This window comes from Antedon mediterranea, chromosome 4, assembly GCF_964355755.1.
Source record: "Antedon mediterranea chromosome 4, ecAntMedi1.1, whole genome shotgun sequence".
Classification (NCBI taxonomy): domain Eukaryota; kingdom Metazoa; phylum Echinodermata; class Crinoidea; order Comatulida; family Antedonidae; genus Antedon; species Antedon mediterranea.
Window position 1 is genome coordinate 11,095,866 of NC_092673.1, and position 26,341 is coordinate 11,122,206.

General features: G+C 33.6%; 1 protein-coding gene across 1 annotated transcript in view; it reads right to left on the reverse strand.

Annotated features, from left to right (window-relative positions):
- LOC140046645 (dual specificity mitogen-activated protein kinase kinase 7-like) overlaps nucleotides 1-26,341 on the reverse strand; it is an 80,960-nt gene that overhangs the window by 40,799 nt on the left and 13,820 nt on the right. The window contains exons 2-6 of the mRNA XM_072091349.1: nucleotides 19,723-19,825; nucleotides 19,393-19,459; nucleotides 13,253-13,366; nucleotides 12,015-12,134; nucleotides 11,658-11,765 (exon numbers count right to left, since the gene is read on the reverse strand). Coding sequence (XP_071947450.1) covers nucleotides 11,658-11,765; nucleotides 12,015-12,134; nucleotides 13,253-13,366; nucleotides 19,393-19,459; nucleotides 19,723-19,825 — 512 coding nt within the window. The remainder of the gene's footprint in view (nucleotides 1-11,657; nucleotides 11,766-12,014; nucleotides 12,135-13,252; nucleotides 13,367-19,392; nucleotides 19,460-19,722; nucleotides 19,826-26,341) is intronic.

Sequence of the window (26,341 nt, forward strand, 5' to 3'; positions counted from 1 at the left end):
GCAGACTTTTCAGCGGAAAGGCAGTAATAATATAAATAAATAACTAGAATTTAATTCGTCACTTTGACGAATTATAGGTGATCATTTTTATCATTTTATTGACATTAACATTTTTTAAACATGCACGTACGTTAACATGCGATCGTAAAAAACTGATGTACGCCATCCTATGACATGATGCATATACAATTATAGTGCTGATTTGTACCTATTATGTGTCATATACAATATGTACAGTATATACTGTATATCTATATACAGTGTAGCATAGGTAAAATTACGGGACCCACATCATGTTCCATTTTTTTGGTATGATGGAATTATCAAAATAAACTCGAAGATGACAATTTCGAAAGATAATTAATTGAGCAAATAAATATAAGGATTGGAAGAGAATTTGACACGTAGAAGCGCAATGCGCGCTCTTTGAAATTTGTATAACTTCGACTAAAGAAATTTAAAAACAACGTTTTAACTTCAACTAGCCATATGATAATATCACAACATCCAATAGGCTTAATTTTTATATGAATTCATATCTACATTTCATCAGCTTTCATAATAAATTATAATCATCATGGTCACATTCAATTCGGAAGAGCTGTAAGATATTCAAATGTATGGTGTAGGTGAAATTACACGACCTACGTTATTCAAGTTTTTACGCGTGATGACGTCATCAAAATGAAAATGTTGACAACTCATGAGAAAGATAATTAAATGAGCAATCATATACAAAAAATTTAGCGAAAATCGGGCACAAAATAACCGAGATGCGCTCAGTTGAATGTGATAATCCATGACAAAAGAGAAAAAAACCTAATTTTTAAATTCGAGTGGCCATTTGGTGACCTCGCAACATTTTGTACGTCAAATGTGTACATGAATTTATATCTAGAACTCAGTGGCTTCCAGAATAATTAAAAAAAATTGGGGGTGATCGTGCATTCTGAAGAATGATTTTCATTTTAAAAATGCCTTATTTTCCATCACTTTCAGCACTGTTATGCAGTTAATGTGCGCATTTTGTCATTTTTAACTTGCTCGTATAGCGTTATTTTAAGTCGGAACGAATTCGGTGAATGTACTAAGGATGGTGAGTAGAATGCGATTTCTACAAAAAATTCGTATTTTTACGCTTTTTAAGAATCGCGCGCTCAAAAACGCATTTTTGCGCAGTAATTTTTTGAAACACGCAAATGGCCTAATTCATGCTCTAAATTGATTAAAACTTAATTTTGAGCTTTTTAAATTTTGAACGCGCGATTTTAGGCGCATGAACCTACGTGCGCATGCGTTTTTACTTGCTAAATATTTTTATCTTTGACCTGAAGTTTACGTGTAATAAATTTCATTAATATGTGATAATGAATTATGGAGATATGATTGATAATGTGATTTCACAAAATGGCGTATAAATGACATCACGGATGAGTGATCACGCTGAAAAGCTTATTAGGACTATTGTTAAAGTATTTGAAAGACATTGTGAAATTTTGGTAATAATTGACATTAAACTTTTTTAGATATTTGTTACACAAAATAGTGCCCAGAAACAATAATAACAATAAAGATTTGATACAATAACCATAAGTGATCATTTTATTCTAAATGATCACCTAATAAATGCAAATTATTATGCGCGCGGTGCGCACATAGAGTTAGAAACATCATTTTTTCGAGTGATTTATGTTTTTCCATACTTTTCTAGTAATTTTACCAACTTTTAAACAATTTTGACTTAAAGTAACGTCATACGAGCACGTCAAATTGGACAATTTGCGCACGTTTTTGATGAAAAAGTTCGAAAATTTGTCAAAATTATGCCTTTTTTTAAACAGTCGTAATTTCTAAACTACACGGTCAACTTTTTGTGGATGACATATTCTGGAAGTTGATGAGTTGTAGATATCGGATCATGTATTAATATGGCTAACCGGACATTGTGACGTCATCGTATGGCCACGCGAATATAAAATTTAGGATTTTTGTGTCTTTCGTAATAGGTCATCACATTTAATAGAACGCATCTCCACTTAGCCGTTTTCCATTTTCACCCCGATTTTGATATTGTCTAGGTCAATCAACTATCTTTCGCATGAGTTAAAAATATTTAAATTTTTTTTACATCATCATGCCTAAAAATTTAAATTACGTATGACATTAATTTCATCTTTACAGTAAATTTTAATCTGTTATAGCTCGTAAGAATAAAATGTGATAATCACGATTAAAACGTTTTCTGGAAGCTATTGGATTGTAGATACAAAATCATGTAAAAATTTTGCCAATCGGATGTTGTGACGTCATCATATGGCCAGTTAAATAAAAAAGTCGTATTTTCATATTTTGCGTCATAGATCATTACATTTAAAAGAGCGCGCATTAATATTTTACGTATTAAAATTTCTTCTACACGTTAATATGTTGTTGCTGAGATAATTTCCTTCCGAAATTGCTACCTTCGCATTTCATTTTAAAACCGTCAACATGTTAAAAATTGCAATAAATAGTGGGTACTGTAATTTTACCTATTCTAGACTGTATGTGATATGGATACAGATTATACTGTGTATACTATATGAATCAAAATAATAGAATTCAGCAATAACAACATATTCCTCAGTTCAGGTCATAATGCCATAACCTTTTTCTGTGTGCAATATTCCAATGTATGACGTTCACGTGGCGTTTGTTGTGTGGATAACTAACTCGTCAAAGTGACGAGTTTCATGTCTAGTCTTTTTCTGTATTCTTCTTTTTTCTGTCATTTTTATGTCTCGCGTAGCTCAAAAACGTGTAAACATAACATTTCATAACTTTGTCAACATGTGGGCATTTACGTGAAATTGTGCACCTCCTATTGTGAATGACCTCAGAGTTGCTCAACATGACTTACGTGCGTTTTTACGAATTCCGCGTATTTAACATAGATCGAAAAATATATAACAATTTAAATTGAAACTTAACAAAAGTTTAAGTTATATCTTGCGCTAACTGACTATGCGGAAAAAATGGTATGTTTCACACGAAGTTACATTTTGAGCATGTTAAAAATTCCCACGTGCGCGCATATTTTTACGCACGCGGTACGCACATGCAGTTGTAAACAATTTTTTCCGCTTGATTTATGTTTTTCCAGCCTTTTCTAGTAATTTTAGCAACTTTTAAGCAATTTCGACTTATAATTAACGTCATACGGGCACGTCGAATTGGATAATTTACGTGCGTTTTTTATGAAAAAGTTCAAAAATTTCGCAAAATTTGTCAAAATTATACCTTTTTTTAAACAGTTGTAGTTTCTAAACTAAACGGTGAAAGTTATTTTTATTACATATTCTGGAAGTTGATGAGTTGTAGATATCGGATCATGCATTAATATGGCTAACCGGACATTGTGACGTCATCGTATGGCCACCCGAATATGAAATATAGAATTTTTGTATCTTTTGTCATAGCGCATCACATTTAATAGAGTGCATCTCCACTTATCCATTTTCACACCGAATTGGATAATTTACGTGCGTTTTTGATGAAAAAGTTCAAAAATTTCGCAAAATTTGTCAATATTATACCTTTTTTTAAACAGTCGTAGTTCCTAAACTAAACGGTGAAAGTTATTTTTATTACATATTCTGGAAGTTGATGAGTTGTAGATATCGGATCATGCATTAATATGGCTAATAGTACAGGAAAACTATGAAATATGGTTGAAAAAATTGCAACAGAATTTATTTCACCACAATGCATTTCTATAAGGTCCCTATATGAACATATTAAAAGTCTAGAAAAATCCAGGTAGGGGAAATAGGTTTTTTTAAACAAAATGGCTGCCAATGTCGAAAATGCCTAAAAAAGGACAAAAAAACATAAATAGTAGATCTAATTCAATTTAATAATCCACTTTATAGCGGTTTTTACAATGATTTTTATATTTCTTTACAGTTTCGAAGATCTGAACTACAATATACACATTATTTTAAGTGCTGTTAATTAGAAAATGGCCGAAAAACAAATGTTTAAGTATCTAGATATATCCCTATTGTTATAATATATAAAACGCAGTCCTTCCTATGCTTAATGCATAGGATTACGGTGTCTAATAATAAATCAGTTTACATTTGTACTGTTATAACAATATATTACAACATTGGTGGTACCAGTGGGGGAGGGGTATAGGGATGGGAGATCATATGGGAAGGGTGAGGGAGTCTGTCCGGCCCCCCATCCCCTCTCCCCAATTGGCTATTTTCGGGAGTATATGTAGACAATATGATGATATTTCCTAATATAAAACAATACCCCATTGAGTGCTGTTTCAAGGATTTTCATTTTTAAAAGTGACTAAAACTACCCTTTACTGGTATAATATTGTTGGAACTTCTGGGTGCGCTCCCATTGATGGCCCAGCCAATTGATGCTAGCTGCGCTCTCCCCCCCCCCCAGCCCCCTTATCGGGAAAATCCTTGCGCCATCACTGGACTACAATCAATCTATTACCGTATTTATTCGGATAAATGCTACATTTAGAAAAATCGAATAAACTCCCCCATAAGACATCATTTTGAATAACCTACACCAGCGCACCCCCTCCCCTGCCCCCATCGGACATCATTTTGAATTTATTTCGTCGAATGTACGACTCGCCACATTCATATTATACATAATATTGTGTTTTAACACATCTCTATTTGTAATAGAATTCACTGAATGACATGATGGTGTTGTATTTGTTCATATCTAAAGGGTGTATTTATTTGATTAACACATTACACCCACAAAAATAAACGCCTCTTCGAATAAACTCCTCACGACGATTACACGCCCCCACTACCCCAACCACCAAGGGCATTTATTCAAATAAATGCGGTAATTTCACTTTCATCTTGTCAGTATCTCATCCTCCATCTATTGGTGGGGTATTGAGCATGTGCTGATGCCGTGGCATTCTTAAAAAATAGTGGAGCAGCAGTCCAACCCATATTTTCTGCAACTGCAATTCATTTAACTACAACCTTATTTACAGGTACATCTAATCAACTTTAATAGTTTCTCTGGTGCTGGTAGTAAATTTGTCATCAATACTTTCCATCCCTAGTCTGTGGGTTGAAGAGTATTTCCTATCCACTGCTATACCTGGTAATAAAGACTCACGAAATAACATTTTGCAGCAAGGGAATAGATTTGCTTTTTGCAACTTTCTCAAAGAAAAGTAGGCTGTGACATTGTGACGTCATCGTATGGCCACCCGAATATAAAATATAGAATTTTTGTATCTTTTGTCATAGCGCATCACATTTAATAGAGTGCATCTCCACTTATCCGTTTTCCATTTTCACCCCGATTTTGATATTTTCTAGGTCAATTAACTATCTTTCGCATGAGTTAAAAATATTTTAATTTTTATGACGTCATCACGTCTAAAAATGTAAATAACAGGGGTCACTTATTTTCATCTTTACGGTAAATTTCAATCTGTTATAGCTCGTCAAAATAAAAAGTGATAATCATGATTACAACTTTTTCTTGAAGCTATTGGATTGTAGATTCATGTAATTCATGTAAACATTTTGCCAATCGGATGTTGTGACGTCATCATATGGCCAGTTGAATAAAAAAAAGTCGTATTTCATCTTTTGCGTCATAGTTCATCACATTTAAAAGGGCGCGAATCTATATTTTACGTATTTAAATTTCTTCTACACGTTAATATGTTGTTGCTGAGATAATGTCCTTCCGAAATTGCTATCTTATCATTTTGATACCGTCGCCATGTTAAAAATATGAATAAACAGGGGGTCCCGTAATTTCACCAATTCTACACTGTATGTAATATGTATACAGAATATACTGTTTTAGTATACTATACGACACAAAATCGACAGAATTCAGCAGTAACAGCATATGATATTCTTCAGTTCAGGTAATAATGCCATAATCTTTTCCGTGTGCAAAATTCCAACGTATGAAGTGCGCGTGGCGTTTGTCGTGCGGATAACTAACTCGTCAAAGTGACGAGTTCAAATCTAGTCTTCTTTGTTATTCTTCTTTCTTTCCCGGATTTTTGTGCGTCGCATATCCCCTATTGCTTGTGAACGTAACTTTGTATAACTTTGTCAAAAGATTGACATGTACAGTAGCTGTAGATGTGCAAGAAACTTCGTTATATGACGTTAGAGTCGCACAGTGTAAGTTACGCGCGATTTTATGAATTTCAATGATTGATCATATGTAGATTATAAACCAAAAGTCATTTTGTTTTGACACTTTAGTGAAAACTTAAGTCATATCAAGGGCAAACTTTCTATGGATTAAAAATGACATGTTTCACTAGAAGTTACGCGCGCACGCGCATTTAAAATTTAAAAATGCGCAAAATTTATTTCTAATCAACTTTCTACGCTGATCATGACATTTTGAGCATGTCAAAAATTCCCGCGCACACAAAAAAATGTACGCGTATGGTGCGCACGGAGTACGAAAATCATGTTTTTTTCCTCTTGAATTGTAATTTTCCAGCCTTTCCTAGTCATTTTAAAAAAGATTGACATCATTTCAAATTAAAATGACGTCATACGAACACGTTGATTTATACCATTTGCGCGCGTTTTAGTTAAAAAAGTGACAACATATTGTCAAAATTATGCCTATTTTGAATCTATTATAGCTCCTCAGGATCAGCCATGACCCCCACATTTTTTAATTTAATATGTAAGCAGATATGTTGTAGATATGAATTCATGCAGAATCTTTACCCCTCGGATGTTATGAAGTCATCGTATGGCTACACGAATGTAAAATATAGGATTTTTTACTCTTTCGTTATTGTACATCACATTAAATAGAGCTCATCTCGCTTATACGTATTCCATTTCATCAGATATTTTAATACTGTCTAGGTCAATCAACTATCTTTCCCATGAGTTAAAAATATTTTAATTTTTATGACGTCATCGTGTCTCAAAATGTAAATAACATGGGTCACCTTATTTAACAATTGTTAAGTTGTTTTCATGTTCAACAATATATAACACCATTTGGAATCATTTTGTTTGTGTTCATTTTTCTTCATTTACATTTTATTTTCATTTCAATGGTTTTGATATTTTACTCTTTTTTGGGGGGAGATTTGTTAGCTATTTGCTACTTCTTTAATTAAATTGTGGTCTATAGCAGTAACCTGTGTTCTGCCTTAATAATAATTTGCATGGGATGATTAAGTATAAAAGCGCAATACTGGATATGGGATATGAAAGTGACAACATGCATGAGAGGTGCATGTTGAAGTATGTCAATAACATTTTAATGATCAAATATGAATATGAAATAAGTTATAGAATAATGAAACTACAGCTGCTTAAGAAAAAGTGACCGAAATTAAATGGGTTTTTTTTTGGGTGTTGATATTTTGTGGAAACACGACACCCATTTGGATTTGTTTTATCTGTGTGTTTTTTGTTTTTTTTTCATTTATAAATTATATACATTTTTTTTCATGGTTTTTTATATTTTACAATTTTTTTTGTTAAGTTTGGTATCCTTTTTGCTAATTTTGTAATTATATTGTGGTCTAGTTTTTGATTTTTAGCTTACTCTACTTATTAATTACACATGTTGCCGATGTACTAAGCATTGATATCAATCATGGCCACAGCGTTTTACTTACTGAGCCAAACCGTGATTTACGGTCATTCAGTTCAAAGAATAGGTGTAATTAATTAAAACTTCAATGATGCGAATATTTGATACGGTCGACTAAAGACTGTTTTTATAATAGTGGCCCGGCATGGTATTTGTAGATCCGGCCATGGCGGTACACGACATAGGAGGTTGCGTAGTTTACACAGTGACATAACATGGTCGCTGAGACGTCAAATTACTGCTACTTTTGCCTTTTTTTAGTGTTAGGGAAAAGTGAACCGCACAAACTACCATTCTCAGCAATGGTCGGGGAAAGTTCAATAACTGGCAGTGAATAAAAGGTAACTGATATGCCGATCATATTATATGATTGGCTATTATATAAAAATTGATTTGTCATGTTTACCTGAAATCACGAATACACTAAGTTAATAGCTAGATCAACTTTCGTATGCACTTTGAGGTCCAAAAAATGTTACTTCAGAAATTAGTTTAGGGTGGTCAAACAATCATTTGTGGCTTGGTTGCACATTTTGAAAATGAGGCAAAAGGTCAGAGTGAAAGGTTATAAAACCAAACCAGAAATGACCTTTGACCCACATACCAGGTCAAAGTCTATGGCCGGCAACTGATGTTTGGTTTACAACCATCTTTACACAAACAACAAACAAGCAAGAAATAATAAATGTGGTTGTAATGTTTGGAAAATGAGAGTTGTTTTATGTTGCAGTTGCAATGTTAACATTGTCATATTTGTGTGCGTGGTAAACTGATGCCCTAGAACGCAGAAGCTTCCAGGGGTCACTCTTCTTCTGATTGTCTCCCAAATTGTACGATTTTACCAATAAGCTTTTTCCAGCAGAAATGGACAGGTACTGTACAGAGGCAAGAACACACATGTTAATTAGGGACTATAAGAAAATGTTTAAGACAGTGGGAAAATTGTGATTTTGTATTGTAAATATTTAGATCAGACATCATCATCCGTTACGCTATTTGTCTTGGGTAGACTGATCGTTTCCATGGCTCTCTTTCGGTGGTCTGATGGTCTTTCCTATCGAAGTATTTGCTTTTTTGAATTCTTTATTTATGTTTCCTATCCAGGTAGTTTTTGATCTGCCAACTGGTCTTTTAACTTTTCGAATGGATTCTGTCAACGCTAATTTGGCTGGAGTGTGGAGTGCCTTAGTATAATATGTCCGGCCCATATGATCAGACATGGTTTACCATATTTTCATTATAGTTTCAAGTTTTTTTTAATAAGAGTAAAACTGTATTTTAATAAAAACAAAACCATTCTTATACTACAAATAAAATTGTATACAGTATGTATGTATAGCTAGACCATCGCAGCATGGCGGTATATTTTCCGCAAGCACACAACTGGGAGTTTCCCTGTTCAGGGGTCCCAAGTCTACCGCTACTCGCGGTAGTCTACCGCTTTTAGTACCCATCTACCGCGCTACCGCAATCTCGACGTTTTCTACCGCATTTTGATTTTTTTTACCGCATTTTCAAATTTCTCCATATTTTTGGCCAAATTGATTTACGGTTACACCCAGGCTCAGCAACAATAGTCAATAACCAGACAAAAGTGAGGCAGGATGTTGAAACAATGTCTATTCATGCAGTCTCCGTGGTCTATTATTGTATTTTTATTTGTATGCACTGCCCTTGTTAAACCGTAACAATAATATAAACATGCACGGTACTACACGACGGACGTAGAAAAAAAAGAAGCGTGCAACCAACCGTGACTCAATCACGTGGTAACCGGAATACGCGATTATCAATTTTGGGAGGATCCAAGTTTTAACTAAATAAACGCTTTGATTACACAGTGGTTGAGGCACATTTTTAATAGTTATTACATTTTTAAACACCCTCATAATTAATTAACTCTACCAATGTTGATCCGCTGCAAAGAACAACAGATCGCACATAATAATAAGCTTTATTTAATCACGGATACTTAACTCATCTAAAAGTTGTTTTTCAGTAAGACCGTGCTCAAAGGAAAACACCAACAAAAATAAATGTAAAAAGCAGATATCAAATCAAAAATAATAAAACAATTACAGAAGCAAAAAAACAAAAGCAGATAATAAAACAATTACAATGAAATAAAACAAGGATACACTTACTAACTATAAAATTAAATAATAACACTACATTTAAATAAAGCTACATGAAATTAGCAGTTAACAGTTTCTTAAAAAGAGAGACAGAGTTCACATTTTTAATATCTTCATGTAGCTCATTCCAAACCTTGGCACCTCTATATGATAAGCTACGTTTTTTGTAGTTCGTGTTTGGTTTTGGTACTATTAAATTTGGCTTAGTTCTAATCGCACGAGGTTGTTGAGTCGGTGTTTTATTTGGTTTTACTGTACGATCCGATAATACGAACATGTAATGATTTAAAAAGCATGGATTCGCCAAGCAAGTAGGCCTACGTTTAATAAAAATTTACCTAAGATTTTCGTAAGCTCTTTTGTTCAAACTTGTTATTTATATAGCAATAATCCACCCGTTCCGGCATGGGCATGCACGCTAGGCCTCTAGCCTAGGCCTACTCTTCGATCGATCGATCGATGTCGCTGGTGGGGAATTTCCCAGCGATAAGAAATCAGCGAAATAGCTCATAAACGGCTACATTTTAATGTTATATCTTTAATGCCAGTGTAATTACGTATGGATAAAACAACACAAAACTCAATGTTTTTCATGTGAAATAATATGTTAACTCGCGTAGTGTAGCATAAGACGGATTCGGAATAGTTATTTCGATTGTTTTTGGGTTTTAAAATGGTAGCTAGCTAGAGCCTAGAAGTAGAAGCCCTAGGCTAGGCCTAGGACTGTGCCTAAAAAAAATGAGTAAATTCTATTGGGCAATACTATCATGTGTAAATATTGTACATTATGTACTAATTAAGTTAAATTATTTTATATAATGAATTTTAGTTAAAATACAGTATATATTTTTTTAATTCTTTTTTGTACTGAGGATGTGTCCATAAAAAAAATAAGAATGTAAAAATACTGATGGATAAACCTATGTAAAAATTTATGTGTAAATATTGTATATACTGTATATGTAACATATTTAGTTAATTAAGAGACGTAAACGACACGCGTGTTGATTTTCGATTCCCCGCGCGTTGACTTTCGATTCCCCGAGCGTTGACTTTCGACGCCCCGACGAATTGAATGTGGTTCACGACAAAATCTCCTGCGAATGGACTTTCCCAAGTTGGGACCTCTGCCTGTTCACTGAACACGCGTTACTACTGTACTGCATTATACCACGTGCTGTCGATAAAAATGATTTGTTGAAAACTTCAAAACATTGTACAAATTGCTTTTGTTAGAGCTCCAAACATGGGAATTCTTCTGAATTGAAATCAGCGGAAACACATGTACCATAAAGCTTTCTGAATTATACCATCTGTATTACAAAATGTACTAACTGTTAACCGCATTTATTGTTTTTTATTATTCAGTAAACGAAGCAAACAAATCCATAATCAACTCATGAATCTGCATGATGCAAAATGTTAGTAGCATTAGCACTCAATGCTTCATTGAACATGAAAAATAAATCTCATTAACGAATTGTAATACACAGAATAACAGTAAATGCTCCCACTTGTGGACTGTACCATTTATGGAGAGGGGTCTTCAATGAATTTTCTACTTTTCAAGTATATCTCACTCTTTGAAGAGAATAAGGCTATTGTAAGTTTATTCAGGTAAGCTAGGCACGAAATAGACAAACAAAATAAATGCTTCACCATCGGCAAGTGGAGTTTTATTTTTGGACTTAATACTTTCGCAAAAATTATTTGATTACCTCTATTGTAAATTAATATGTAAATATGGCTAAAGCAGTCGTTTTATTTTTTGCCAATCTACACACATTTAGTCCAAATTAAGCTTTTCCTTTAGTAGATAACTCATATTGCTATCAAAGTAAATGTCTATTAAGCTGTGAACATGTTTTCGAGTATACATACCGCTACTACCATTTTTCCTATTATCTGTTCTGGTATAGGTTCCTTTAACCTTTTCATCAGCTTTTCTAAACAAGTTGCCATAAGTTCCATACATATCCATACTTCACTCTACAATAGAAATAGGCCACAAAGAAAACAAAAATGTTTTTATGTTGTAAATTGAAATAAATTACCTCACCATTTAACTACAAGATTTTTATTTTCATTTTAGACAAATGTCATGCAAGTTAATTTAGTTTAACATTAACATTTATTTCTACTCATATATTTGAAGTTGCTTTTATATTGTTTAACTAATCCTTGTACCCATTAAGAAAGTTGAAAAAATCTAGATTTTGATAAAGTTGACTAACTTACAATTGTTACTATAGCTCCTAGACACTTCACTATATATGGACAATCATGACTTTTCAACACTACATCAAGATCCATTAGTATTCGCTTATTTTCCTCTTTGTTTGCAGACCGTCTCATTTGCTAAAAAAGCAGTAATGACATCAAAAAACCCTTCTATGTTGTTAATTCAATCATTGGTTTAAAAATTATTGTATACAGATTATGAAATACTGTCTATGTGGAAATGTTGGTGATATCTAATAATATACAGTAGTAAGAAAAAAAACTTGTCAAAGTCCCGTTTTTTAGATCTAGTTTAATGTAAAAATAATACTATATTGCTATAACTTTTTTCCTCTTTAAATGGTTAAAAATGTGAAAAACAAGTTGATTCTAATAATTTAAGGGGCCCGCACATAAATCACAACATGCATTGCGAGTGGACTGATATTTCAGTTTTTCTACTGTAATTCACCCACTTTCGATCGATCGTGAAGGCCAAAAACAAATGGAAAAATCGTAACTTTTCAGCAAAAATGTCGGGTTTCCCCCAATTTGTATTACTGGATATACTGGCAAAACAGAAAGACAATTAATGCAGCTACTAGACAACGTCAGGCCAGGCCTATAGCTTATGTACGATGCTTTTTTAAAATTTTGTAGACTTGGGCTATAATAATCTGGCTTCTCACTCCAGTCTCTGTTCAAGAAATTCTTCATCTTAGATCGATCAAAAAGCGTGCTATACATGTAGAACTGATTGTCGTGTGGTCGATTGAACACTAAACTAGATAGGCCTACGCATGCTAATTAATTGTGTACAGAATTTCTCAGGTATATTTTTAATTCAACTCATTAATTTTTATTTGCTTAGTCAATCCTTAAAATCATTTAACAGGATGTCATGTGTTTCGAACGGCTGAACCACATGCTGCTTGTTTGCTGGGTATTTCTCAAAATAGATTGCACACACACGTTCAAACATCAACGTTTTGTTTTGACAGTCAAAAGACAATAGCTAGTCTTCTGTGTGACACAAACGTGTGTTAACACTCTAGACTTGTTTCAGAAGGCGTGTTGTGAAACGGTTCTCTAGCTTATGAATATTAATGAGGTGAAGTAATTAGAACATTGATTGTCATTATAAAACATGTTTGAATGGTGGCAAAAATTTGTTGTTGTTTGAAATAATTTAACAAAGGCGCCTAAACATTAATTATAATAACAAAAACATAGTTTTAAATGTGTTTTTGACATACCTTGACTGCTACAATACACGATGTTCTCTTATGTCTCATTTTTATCACATGACCACAGCTTCCAAATCCAATTTCTCCCAAAAGTTCAAGAGATTCTGTAGTCACTTGATATTTCTGGGGGAAAATGTATTAATTTATTACACATTGGTATTTTATCACTGATGTACAATGAGAGTAATAATAGAACTCATAAAAATAATAAAACACATCATCTAACTTGTCTTGATAATTTGCTCATGTTGTGAATAATATGCGCTCCTTCTTATTACACAGTGTTGACTGATTTCGTTTGAAAATCAAACTGTGCCACCTAAAATTATTCTTTATATATATTTTTTTGAATAACAAAATATATGTCAGCATCTATATATAAATTATGGTTAATTCTGACATAGGCGAGCACAATGCAAAAACTTCGGTTCAAATCTCCGCCTTGGATACCTACCTTATCTATCTCAGATGTACCGCGAAACGTGATTTGATAACATTAGTTTTCACATCGACGCTATTATTCCATATTTCTATCTTAGGAAGATATTATAAAGGGTTTTATAAGAAATTTTCTGATTTCAATCGGTAAATTTTAATTTTAATTTCCGGGTTCACGGTAAGGTGTTGGTTTCAACCAGGGAGTTGTAAAACAACTACCTGTTTCAACTAAGTTGGCCGTTGGTGCTTTGGTGGCGATAGCCATTTTGGTTTTTTGTTTATTTTCCGACTGCGCGTGTGAAGGTATAGTAGTACATAAAGATCAAATCAAATACATTTATGAAACATAGGAGTAAATTGTGGGAAATAATTATATAAAATTACATTACATCGAGAGAATTGATGATGAGAGAATTGATGATAAGAGCTTTTGTTTTGAAATCGAATGAAACCCCGATAGCCGAGTTGTTGAGTAAGCTGCCAGGACTTTATGTAGGTCTATAATGTTGCAAGCCGTCTAAAACGTCTTCCTTCTTAGGCCACTGTGTCGCGGAATAATGTATAATTATACCAATTAGGATGGTATTTATTTGAATAAATGCCCGGAACACCTCCCCAATAAAACATCAATTAAAATAATTACGCTACTCAAACCACGACCCCCCCCCCCCCCCCCCCACCACACCCCAAATACATCTAATAAACGCCCATCCACATTTATACACACAATTTTATTATATTTATAACACAATTATACTATTTTTAGTAGATTTCTTCGGACTGTTATCTACAATTTACCAAGCATTTGTAGTATTCTTTTTTACCACTTTTCATATCTACATTAAACACTATACGCCTAAAACGCTAATTAATCATCTAAGACATTTAGGTTAGTGAGTACGTTTAGTATTACGAATATCAAAAGCATTTAAATAATGGTAAACCGACCGAAATTGTCCTGGCCAGAATGTCCTTCTAAAACTTTTTATGTCCCGAGTCATTATCATTTCGAGAACCATCGTCTACACTTCCTAGAGGGGGAGCGAGCGAAGCGAGCTCACCCTCTAGTATTTCAAAATTCATGTAATCAGCCAAAATATGTCCAAATCAACTACAAATTGATTATCCTTGAAGCTTAAAAAAATTTCATTATTTATTTGAACTTCCAAAATTTAATTAAAATTATGAAAAAAGATAACAATTTATTTACGATCTACACTAAAATTTGGCGTAAATTCAAAAGTGGCTGAGTTTGAGACAGTTCGCTGCACAATGTTGAAAGGTCACACATCAAAATAAAGCTCATGTACTATTTGACATTCAAAATAAGTTTTAGGGCGGAGTTTTAAAAAGAAACCAATGAAAACTTTGATTTACTATGAGATGGCATAATTTCAGAAAATGTCTGTTTCTGGAACAGTGATCTGCATGTGTTGCTATGGCGCAACAAAGTTTATTGGTCAATGCGCTAGATGTTATACGCTCTATACGCGGAAATAAAAAGTTGTTTGTTTTATTTTACAGCATCGTAAATTAGAATAAAAACGATTTTATAATACAGAACTGTTCTGTATTACTGTATTTGTTTATTCTGTAGTAAAATAGAAAATCAAAAACAATTCATGTCATAATCCAATTCTATTTATTTTATTATTGTATATTTAGGCTAATCTATGATGTTGGCCTAACCCGTCAATAGAATAGTGGCTAAATTTAGTTATCCGCTTGGTAGAGCGGATAACTCCTGGTTATTGTATTGGATCAATATTTTTTTTCTGTATTGTTCTCGCTTTTTTGTGCATCGCGTTTCTCTAAAATGTGTAAACATAACATTTCATAACTTTGACAACATGCGGCCATTTACGTAAAGTTGTGCGCCTAACATTTTGAATGACATCAGAGTTGCGCAACATGAATTATGCGCGATTTTATGATTTTTAATGATTGATCATAGATTAAACCCCAAGCTCTATTTTTTTTTTTACACAAGTCATATCAAGGTCAAACTTTCTATGGATTAAAAATGGCATGTTTCACAAGAAGTTACGGGTGCACGCGCATTTAAAATTTCAAAATGCGCAAAATTAATTTCTAATCAACTTTCTACGCTGTAAAAAAAATTTTACGCGTAAGGTGCGCATGGAGTATGAAAAACATGTTTTTTTCTCTTGAATTATATTTTTCAAGCCTTTCTTAGTAATTTTGAAAACAATCTAGACCTTTTCCAGTTTATATAACGCCATACAAACATGTTGATGTAGACAATTCGCGCGCGTTTTTATGAAAAAGCTTAAAAAATCGTCAAAATAATGTCTTTTTTTATTAACAGTCATAGTTTCTAAAGTAAACCGTGAACCGGTTATTTTTATTACAAAATCTAGAAGTTGATAAGTTGTAGATATCGGATCATGCATTATTAAGGCTAGAAAAACATTGTGACGTCATCGTATGGCCACACGAATGTAAAATATAGGATTTTTGTCTCTTTCGTTATTGCTCATCACATTCAATGGAGCGCATTTAGGTATTTCTTTTTCTCCGACATTTTAATATTGTCTACGTCAATCAACTATCTTTCGCATGAAATAAAAATATTTTAATTTTTATGACGTCATCATGCTTAAAAATTAAAATTACGTGGGTCATTAATTTCATCTTTACAGTAAATTTTAATCTGTAATAGCTCGTAAGAATAAAATGTGATAATCATGATTAAAACGTTTTCTGGAAGCTATTGCCAGACATTTTGCCAATCGGATGTTGTGATGTCATCATATGGCCACTTGACTTAAAAAAGTCGTATTTTCATCTTTTGCGTCATAGTTCATTACATTTAAAAGAGCGCGCATCAATATTTCACGTATTCAAATTTCTTCTACACGTTAATATTTTGTTGCTGAGATAATTTCCTTCCGAAATTGCTACCTTCGCGTTTCATTTTGAAACCGTCAACATGTTAAAAATTGGAATAAATAGCGAGTCCCATAATTTCACCTATTCTACACTGTATGTGATATGTATACAGATTATACTGTGTATACTATATGACAGAAAATAACAGAAATCAGCAATAACAACATATCATATTCTTCAGTTCAGGTCATAATGCCATAATCTTTTTCTGTGTGCAATATTCCAACGTATATGACGTGCACGTGGCGTTTGTCATGCGGATAACTAACTCGTCAAAGTGACGTCAAAGTAACGAGTTACATGTCTAGTTATCATTTATTATATTTCAACAATCGACTCCTAATTATTGATTTAATTTAATGTCCAGTTCTTCATATTACATTTTCTTTCAATCATCGGATTCAAGCCCAAGACATTATATCACAGCATTTATTCCATGTTATAAATTATACAAATGCAATCGTCAATAAAACATTTACTAAATTAGGCCTATCATAAAAAGTTGACGTTATAATGCTGCTTTTCGAAAAGTGCATAATTCAAGGGAATAAATAGGTTAAAACAGCATTTGTGGCACATGCAAGGGAAATCAGACTCAGCAATTTTCAAAAATTAAGATTTTCACAAATATTGAAACTACATAATCCAAAATTTAAAATGCTGAAAAGATATCTTGATGCCATGTCTACTTCAAGAGATATCACAGTCTGAAGTTTTGGCTGTTGCAATCAGTGTTTTGAGACAAATGCTTTTAAAGCTCAGGTAGGCATGAATTTTAAAAATAATATCTGGTTAATTGTACATAAATCAAATATTTGTAACAAAAATCAAAACGAAAAAACATGAATTTCTCTTGATATGGTCAAATACAAAATTTGGCAAAATTCTGCCATAAAAACCAAGACTTTTTATCAGTAAAATAGGTAGTTTAACCTAATGTAATAACATGTCTGGTGACTCCCTAAAAAGTGAAAAAAGATGGTGGATATACGGTGGATAATTTTTGCTATAGCATGAAAATAAAAATCTGAAGTTGAATAAAAACCAGAAATGTAAAATTCAAGTTATATACCTATATTTAGTAATCTGATAACATTTTTTACCACACCATTTATTTTTCATAGCTTTTTAAAATGCCTCTCTATTTACAAAATTTGTGTACAAAAGAATAGAGATTTTACCATGTAATTTGATATATCCCCCACACTGATAAGAAAGTGCTTATTTTCAACAAGCTCATGTAACACAAATAAAATCCCAAAAAATTATGACACATAGGGGAAACTATAGATTGATAATTATTGGAATGTATGATCAATAGAAATTTTTTGTATTGTCCGAGATTTATGTTGTGTTGATTGGTGTTCCGGGTTCAAATCTTGGTTGGGAGGAATTTTTCTCATTCTCATGACTTAATTTGGAAAATTAATATAAAATAGTTGCGACAAACTTCTAATTTGTGTATTCTTTGAAACATTTACGATCCCCGATTTTTATTTATATTGTTTTTACAGGTGTAATTAAAACATTAACCCCTTGTTATTTATTCTGAATTCTTTCCCAGAATTTTGTTGCACATGTATCTCTAATTTTTGTGGACATAACATTGTATAACTTTTTCAGAAGATTGACCTTAAACTGTATGTAGACGTTAGAGTCGAGCAGCGTAAGTTACGCGCGATTTTATGAAATTTTATGGTTGCTCAAAAAATTATTTTTCAACAAAACTTTATGAAATTGTATTTCATAATATGGAGCAACTTTTGACATGATAAAAATGGCGTGATATGCAAAAAAATTACGCGAGTATGCGTATCTGAAATTTCAAAATGTGCAAAATTAATTTCAATTTCAGGTCATTTTGAGCATTTTAAAATTTGATTAATTTGTTTGCGTTTTGCGCACGCGCTTGTGCGCACAGCTCGTACAAAGCATAGAAAAATGGTTTTTGCAATTTATTTTTGCTTTCATACCACCTGTACAGTAGTAGATTTCATTCATTTTGATTAACTTTAATCACAAAATAAAGACGCACGTGAACGTTAAACTTTAATAATCGTGTGCTAAAGAATGGGTAATTTAATGCAAATTTGTGCAAAAATATACCTATTTTTAATCAGTTATAGCGCCTCAGGATGGCTGGTTACCCAAATTTTTTTTAATATATTATGGAAGCTGATGAGTGAGATAATAATTGATGTAAAATTTGTACCTACCGGATGTTCTGACGTGGCCATATGGCCACTCAAAATTTTTAAATATAATTTATTTCGCTTTAGTACAAGTCATTTCACCCTAGATTTGAATATGTTCTTTCACAATCAATTCTCTTTCACATGCGTTAAACAAATTTATCCTACATCCTATTAAAAAATTTGAATAACGTGACCTACTTAATTTCGTCTATACAGTATATTTCAATGTGTTATAGCTCCTCAGAATGAAAAGTGACCCGCATGATTAAAACTTAATATGGAAGCTGTGAAATTCTAGATATGAATTCCTATAAAATGTTGTCTATTTGGTGTCATGACTTCATCATATGGCCAGTTGAATTCAAAAAGAAAGATTTTCATATCTTTCGTAAAATTCCACCGCATTTAAAGTAGCAAGCATCTCGCTTTTTCCCCGTCTAAAATTCTTTAAACTTTCATTAATGTAATTATCATAGGATATGGCATAATAATTGTTTGCGCGGATAACCCAAACTCGTCAAAGTGACGAGTTCAAATCTAGTTTCTATTAGCAATTTCTTTACTTTTCGTCGATATAATACATGAAACAACCAAATATCTTACCTCTCCATTAATTGATAGCTTTCCAGTTTGACACATTATTTTCTCTAATTTCTTATCAATTTCTGAACTACAAAAAACGATTCATTGTAGATTTAAGAAATCAATATTAACAACAAATTCTCTTTAAAATTGTACTTTTGATAATTTGTAACCTGGTTTTAATAATTGGTTAAGACTAAAACTGTGTGTAGTACTCATGTGCTTTCATAAAGTAGGCCTAACTACAAAATAGAGAAACCAAATTAATTGATCAAAATCGATTATAAAATTTCAATCAGTGAAGGACCCATGAACTCCTTAAGGAAAGTTTATTAAAAATGTACTACAAACCTAGTAATTGATGGACGATGTACTGGTGGACCAGGTCGAGGGAAGTCCACATGGTGCCTGGGTCGGTTTCTGGTTGGTGTTGAAGCCTCAGGTAAACGAAGAGCTAAAAAAGTGCAAAAATTCTATATTATTTTCTAATGCACATTAGACTAGGCAATAAATTGATTTCAAGAGCATTTCCTTCTCTTTGTTTCATTCTAAATCTACTGTAGGTAGCAACATTTAGGCTATGTTCAGACTCATGACGTTACTAGAGAGGTCACATTACAAACCATAGAGAAAAAAATGAGGTGTTCAGACCTCAGACCCACTCATGCGCCTTGAGCACTCTTGAGTGGTATGTGCGCTATAAAAATCCTGTTATTATTATTATTATAGCGTACGATTATCGTTACAACGGAAGTGCGTCATTCAGGTTGTTTCTAGTTGCATATTCTTGTGCTCTTACCCACATGTTTCATCATTGTTTCCACTGTATATAGGCCTAGATCTTAGCCCTACAAAATCAGGACAAAATTTGCCGTAAATAATAAAACCTCAGCATTTATTTTGTTTAAATATAGTTTCTATTGTTTTTATTTTGTAATAAAAAACATTTCCCCAAGGCTCTAATTGTGTTGTTACGAAAATCTGGCGAAAAAAAACAGGCCTCCTGATAGATTGTATTGTGTGTAAAGCACATGGAGGGAAATTGTGATTAGTCTGTTGAAAATAACCCTAACTTGGGGTGTCACGAAACCTAAGACCACGAAAGCTAAGACCCCCTAAGACCTAAGATCACGAAAGCTAAGACCCAAGACCTAAGATTACAAATATTTATCTTTCGCACCTGCCTTGTATTTTAACTCAACATTTATTCTGAATACCACACCTTAGAATTAGCACTTTATGAAAAAGAATCACATAAAAAGTAACAAATACATTTTTAAATTGATGATTTTACAGACGTTTTTCTCGCACACATACTGTTTGCGAATTTCGCATGACTAGCCTACACTACGTACTACAGTAATTGTAGTGTTCAATGTTTTTGTTTCTATGGAACGTCAAAAGAGCAAAAATGATATAGAGTGCTGAAAACTCTGTGGAGTCCATCTACAGTGTGGATGGAACAATGTAAAATTAAAATTGTAATAATAATAGTATAATCATGCTAGTACGAAGAAATAAATACTCGCAAATAAATTTTAATTTAAAATCATGATAATAAGTTTTTTTGTTTCGTTTTCTTTCTGTTTTTATACTTGTACTATTATTGTTGCTCTTTTGGCGCTTCATAGAAACAAAAACATTGAGCATGAGGAGTTACAGTATGTACAAAGAAACACGTCTGTAAAAACATCAATTTAAAGGATTTATTTATTTGTTTTTATGTGTTTTTCCTTCTGAAAGTTCTTATAAGTCCTAATTTTAAAGTGTGATATTCAGAATAAAGTCAGTTAACAAATTTGGAGTCAAAATACAAGAAAGGCAGGTGCGAAAGAAAAACATCCTCTGAACCAACACAATGGAGTAAATATATACCAACAAACAACCAGTCAAGTTTGTTTGTTGTAAAGAAAAAATATACATTTACTCAACGGACGAAAATAATGTGAGTTTATCTATGTTTTGCGGTAGTATTTAAGTATATTTATGGTAATAAATGAAACCTACTATGTTTAAAATTATGTATGGATAAACAAGTATTGTTTTTAAGCTGTAGTATATCTTAGAATTTGCAATCTTTAGGTCTTGGGTCTTAGCTTTCGTGATCTTAGGTCTTAGGGGGTCTTAGCTTTCGTGGTCTTAGGTTTCGTGACACCCCCCTAACTTGCTAGTAAAAAAGATACAGCTCCCCTTGTTTACTGAATTTTTTAGGAGTTAAGGATTTTCAGCATTAAACTTGTCCAGTCTAGTCTGCCTTGTATACTGATTTATGAATGAGTGACTTGATGTCCCATCCTAGCTTTTAGCTTAAATGAATGCGTGAATGGCTCTAGCTAGGCTTAAAGATACAACGTTTAATTACAGTAGCGTAGTACGCTAAAACGGTACTATTAACCGTTTTCCACTACAACGCTACAAGCGTCGTACAACGCGTTGTACGCTAATCCCAAACTGTTCAGACACACATTCTTTTAGCGTCGTAACCTAAAACGCCATGGGTCTGAACAGGGCCTAAAATAGTTTTAAATGTATTGCAATCTAACAATTTGTACTGACATACAGTAGATTTTTATACTTTTATACAATATAAAAGTAAACTATATTAATAAAAACAAATACTTGAAATATAAATCTGAAACAGACAAAGACACAAATTTTACACTCATTGGCAAAATGTAAAATTCTGTGGCTGCATAGGAAAATAGGCAATTAGGTGACCAAAAATTAATTTTGCTTAATTAAAGGAAATTGTGTACAGCTATCAGAAATGTAATTACTCCCAGGATTTCCACTAAGGCCTCAAAGAGTAAAGGTCAAACAATTATTTTGGTATTTTGGTATTATAATTTTTAGTATAGAAAATAAAATTAAAAACATGATCTAACATAGCAATAAATTATTAATAACTACAGTATTTATCAGTAATGTTTACTGTAAATAATTATTTAGAGACAATTACATTATCCTACAGTACATGCTAGTACCATACTGTATATTTTCATACTATTAAACCTAATTTACAAAATTCAAAAAATCCTATGGCACTCTTCAAAATGTAGGGACACCGCCAAGATTACCTTCCAACTGTTAAATGATTATAAAAACTCACTGTAGTTTAGGGGTTTCTATCTTTAATTATAACATTTTTTTAAATTAAAAAAGCAATTTAAAGACACCTTCCCTACGTTTTTAGATCTAATTTAAGATCACAAACTATATTTAATGTAAAAATAATACTATATGGTCGTATTGCGATAACTTTTTTCGTCTTTAAATGGTTAAAAATGTGAAAAATAAGTCGATTCTAATAATTATAGCGGCCCGCTATAAATCCCAAAATGCATTGCACACGGATTGATATTTTTGTTTTTCTTCTGTAATTCACCCACTTTTCGATCGATCGTGAGCCCAAAACAAATGGAAGACTTTTCAGCGAAAATACCGGGTTTTCCCCAATTTGTATCAACAGAGTCTGGAAAAAATAGAAAGACAATTAATGCAGCAACTATACAACGTCAGGCTAGGTATATACTGCTTACGTTACCGATATTTACCAGCTAGGCCTACAAAACTAACCCTAGCTAGGCTAGGCCTAACTAGCTAGGCCTAAAGACCATCCACGAGAGGTCAGCTGTCGCGAGCTACTTAGGTAGTGCTTTGTTTCTCACTTGACCTGGTTTAATGTTTTTAAAGTAATATATTTATGTATTATTTTTACAAAACTTCACAAATTGTAGGGAAGGTGTCTTTAAAAATGAGGTAAAATAACAAGCTAAAAAACAAAATAAATTCCATTGTCAACAATGTCCAGCAGTCGAAACTAATTCACAGTTTTATTTGTTTGTTTATGTTCACCACCAACAGAATGTACACAAAACAGTAAGTAATGCTACACCAGGCATAGATGGCCTACAGTAGCATATAATTAGCTTTATAATATGTATAGTAAATTTAAAAAATATGTTTGGCGGTTTATGGAGGTAGCCAGACTGGTTTGACCATCACAAAATTAATACTTAATCCCATTGAAATACAAATATTTGTTTGTCATCAAGAAATAAAATAATAGATGGTAATTATTCACATGTTTATCCATGTAATGTGAACCAATTATAGGCTATGTTCACACATAGCCACTAACCCTTAGCTTTATCCAGATACAAACGGTCAGGGTGTTCGTTCATACACACATTCTCGATCTAGATACTGATGTCATTTTAGCAGAAGACACTTATTTTGTTGACCCAGAAGCGAACTCTGTGTAGTGTGTAGGCCTACAGTAGCTAATAATAGTAGAGATCTAGACACCATACTCTACGCTAGCATAGCTATTTGCAAAACTGGCGAAAATGAATTTCCATTCAAAAAGAAACATTTATTCGTCTAGGCCTAGCACTGATCTCCGTAAACCTCAACATCGCCACCTCAATCACAGGGGTGGCGCCAGGATCTTCCAGACGCGGGGGCTACATTCCCCGACGAGGGGGCTATGCAAGCGAAACGAGCATCACTAGGCTGGGGCCGGGGTGGCCCCCGGTGGGGGTCCAGGGGGCGAAGCCCCCGGAAGCAACGCGTTCTAGCGTCATTTGAGATCATTTTAATCAGATTTAGGGTAGCCATTTTTTCCATTTTTTATAATGCATAAATAAAATACTGCGCGCAAAAAAACAATGCGCGATGACTGTTTCAATCCATATTTTTCAATTTAAAAAATAAAAGTTCAAAGAAAATTTAGAAAAATAGAGTTGGAGGTCCCGGAAATTGAACTTATTATACTTCAAAACATGAAACAAATTATAAAGTCCCTATCATGGTTGTGACTGAGCTAAGAAATGTTTGAAAAATAGAGATGTTAGGAAAATGCACTTCTTGTACTTCGAAATATGACCAGATTTATTGTTGGGGCTGAGCTAAGAAACTGTTTAAAACTAGAGCTGCAGGTCTTCAAAAAATTGCATTTTATACTTTGGAAACATCAGGCCTAGAGGCTTAAAAAACGCAAGCGTAGACCTTTTTCAGTCGGGAAAATAAGTTTATTCCTCCCAAGTGTATGCGTGCGTACCATCTGGACTTCCGAGTGGTGAGAAATTCATGACATACAGGACATTGAAAATGTAATAACTTAGCTATAATAAGATGTTGGCTAAGCGAAAATGGCATGTTTTTTTGTTTAGTAATGGATGAAAAATTTATTTTAGGTGCCCCACGGTACAGAAGGTTACTTGTAAATTAAAAAATTGGTGAACATACGAACAATTAACATAATTCGTTTTTGCTGTAGTGTAGCGTACGTCGACGCAGTACACGACGTAACCGTCAGTAAACTTCGCCTGGAAAATAACTACAGTACACATTTTGGTCCCTGGATGGAACATGATATCACGCGTCTCGACCCAACGTTGAACGATTCGTACAAAGGGATACTGCCAGACAAGTGCGAACCTAGCTATTGTTTAGTAGTAAGTTAGATCGCTGCCAATAATGGATGCATATAAAGTGCATAATTCACTCTGACGTACTCTCACAGTCAATGAAACGTCGCGGTTTTCTAGGCGCTGAAGCTAGCTACGAAGTGAACGCGAACGCTTTTTACTGTATATTATATTCCCCGACAAAAAGTACCCGTGTTCCCTTCGGTAACCGTCGGTAAACTTCGCCTGGAAAATAACTACATTACACATTTTGGTCCCTGGATGGAACTTGATATCACGCGTCTCGACCCGACGTTGAACGATTCGTACAAAGGGATACCGCCAGACAAGTGCGAACCTAGCTATTGTTTAGTAGTAAGTTAGATCGCTGGCAATAATGAATGCATATAAAGTGCATAATATCACTCTGACGTACTCTCACGATCAATGAAACGTTGCGGTTTTCTAGGCGCTGAAGGTAGCTACGAAGTGAACGCGAACGCTTTTTACTGTATATTATATTCCCCGACAAAAAGTACCCATGTTCCCCGACGGGGGGGCTAGGCTCCCCGACGAGGGGGCTAGGCTCCCCGTAGCCCTCCCGCTGGCGCCACCTCTGCTCAATCAAGTAGCGATTGCAATGTAGGCCTAGCTAGAGATATTGAGTGACTGTCAGCAGATCGACAACGTATTATTTGGCGTCACTTAAGTAAATTCCTGATACTGATAATAAAATGAAACAATGTAATAATTGGTTTGACCACAAATGTTTACAAAGTTTATATGGCATTCATAGATCTTAGATGTGCATTCGACTCTATTAGACATGATTTTCTCATATTTAACAAGCAGGTTTAGATGGCAAAATTATTAATATTATTATATCATTATCAATGTATAGTAAATTAACAGCACATGTTAAAATAGGATCAAATGTGCACGTGGTATCCAACAGAGGTCACCATTATCATCGTTTTTGTTTAACGCTTTTCTTAAGGATTTAACTGAAGTATTACATATTGCTGAAAATAGAAATGAAATAAAATGCAAATAGGTGATGTAAATGTCAACCATTTGTTATACGCAGACGATCTGGTACTAATTAGTGACACAGTATAGGCCTTACAAGAATTGCTAAATAAGCTAGCACAATATTGTAATACATGGGGTTTGACAGGTTCATCAACAATTGATCACATGAATTCGATCCAACTCGGCCCTAAACCGTTTCGGCCAAAGTCAAGTCGGCCCAATTCAAGTCGGCCCCAAGTCAACACAGCCCCACGTCAACTCGGCCTCAAGTCAACTCGGCCTCAAGTCAACTCGGCCTCACGTCAACTTGGCCAAAAACTAATCTAATCACGGCGTCGATAAAATGTTGGTCGTCTGTTTGACGTTGTTTCAACGCCAAATATAAACGTTACTTCGACGTCCAGTCACGACGTCGATACAATGTTGAAATGTACTTGGATTTGAAAGGTGAATCGACGTCGAGCAACGAAGTCATTACAAGTTGGATTAACGTTGTGTTCACGATTTCAACGTTGTATCGACGTCAA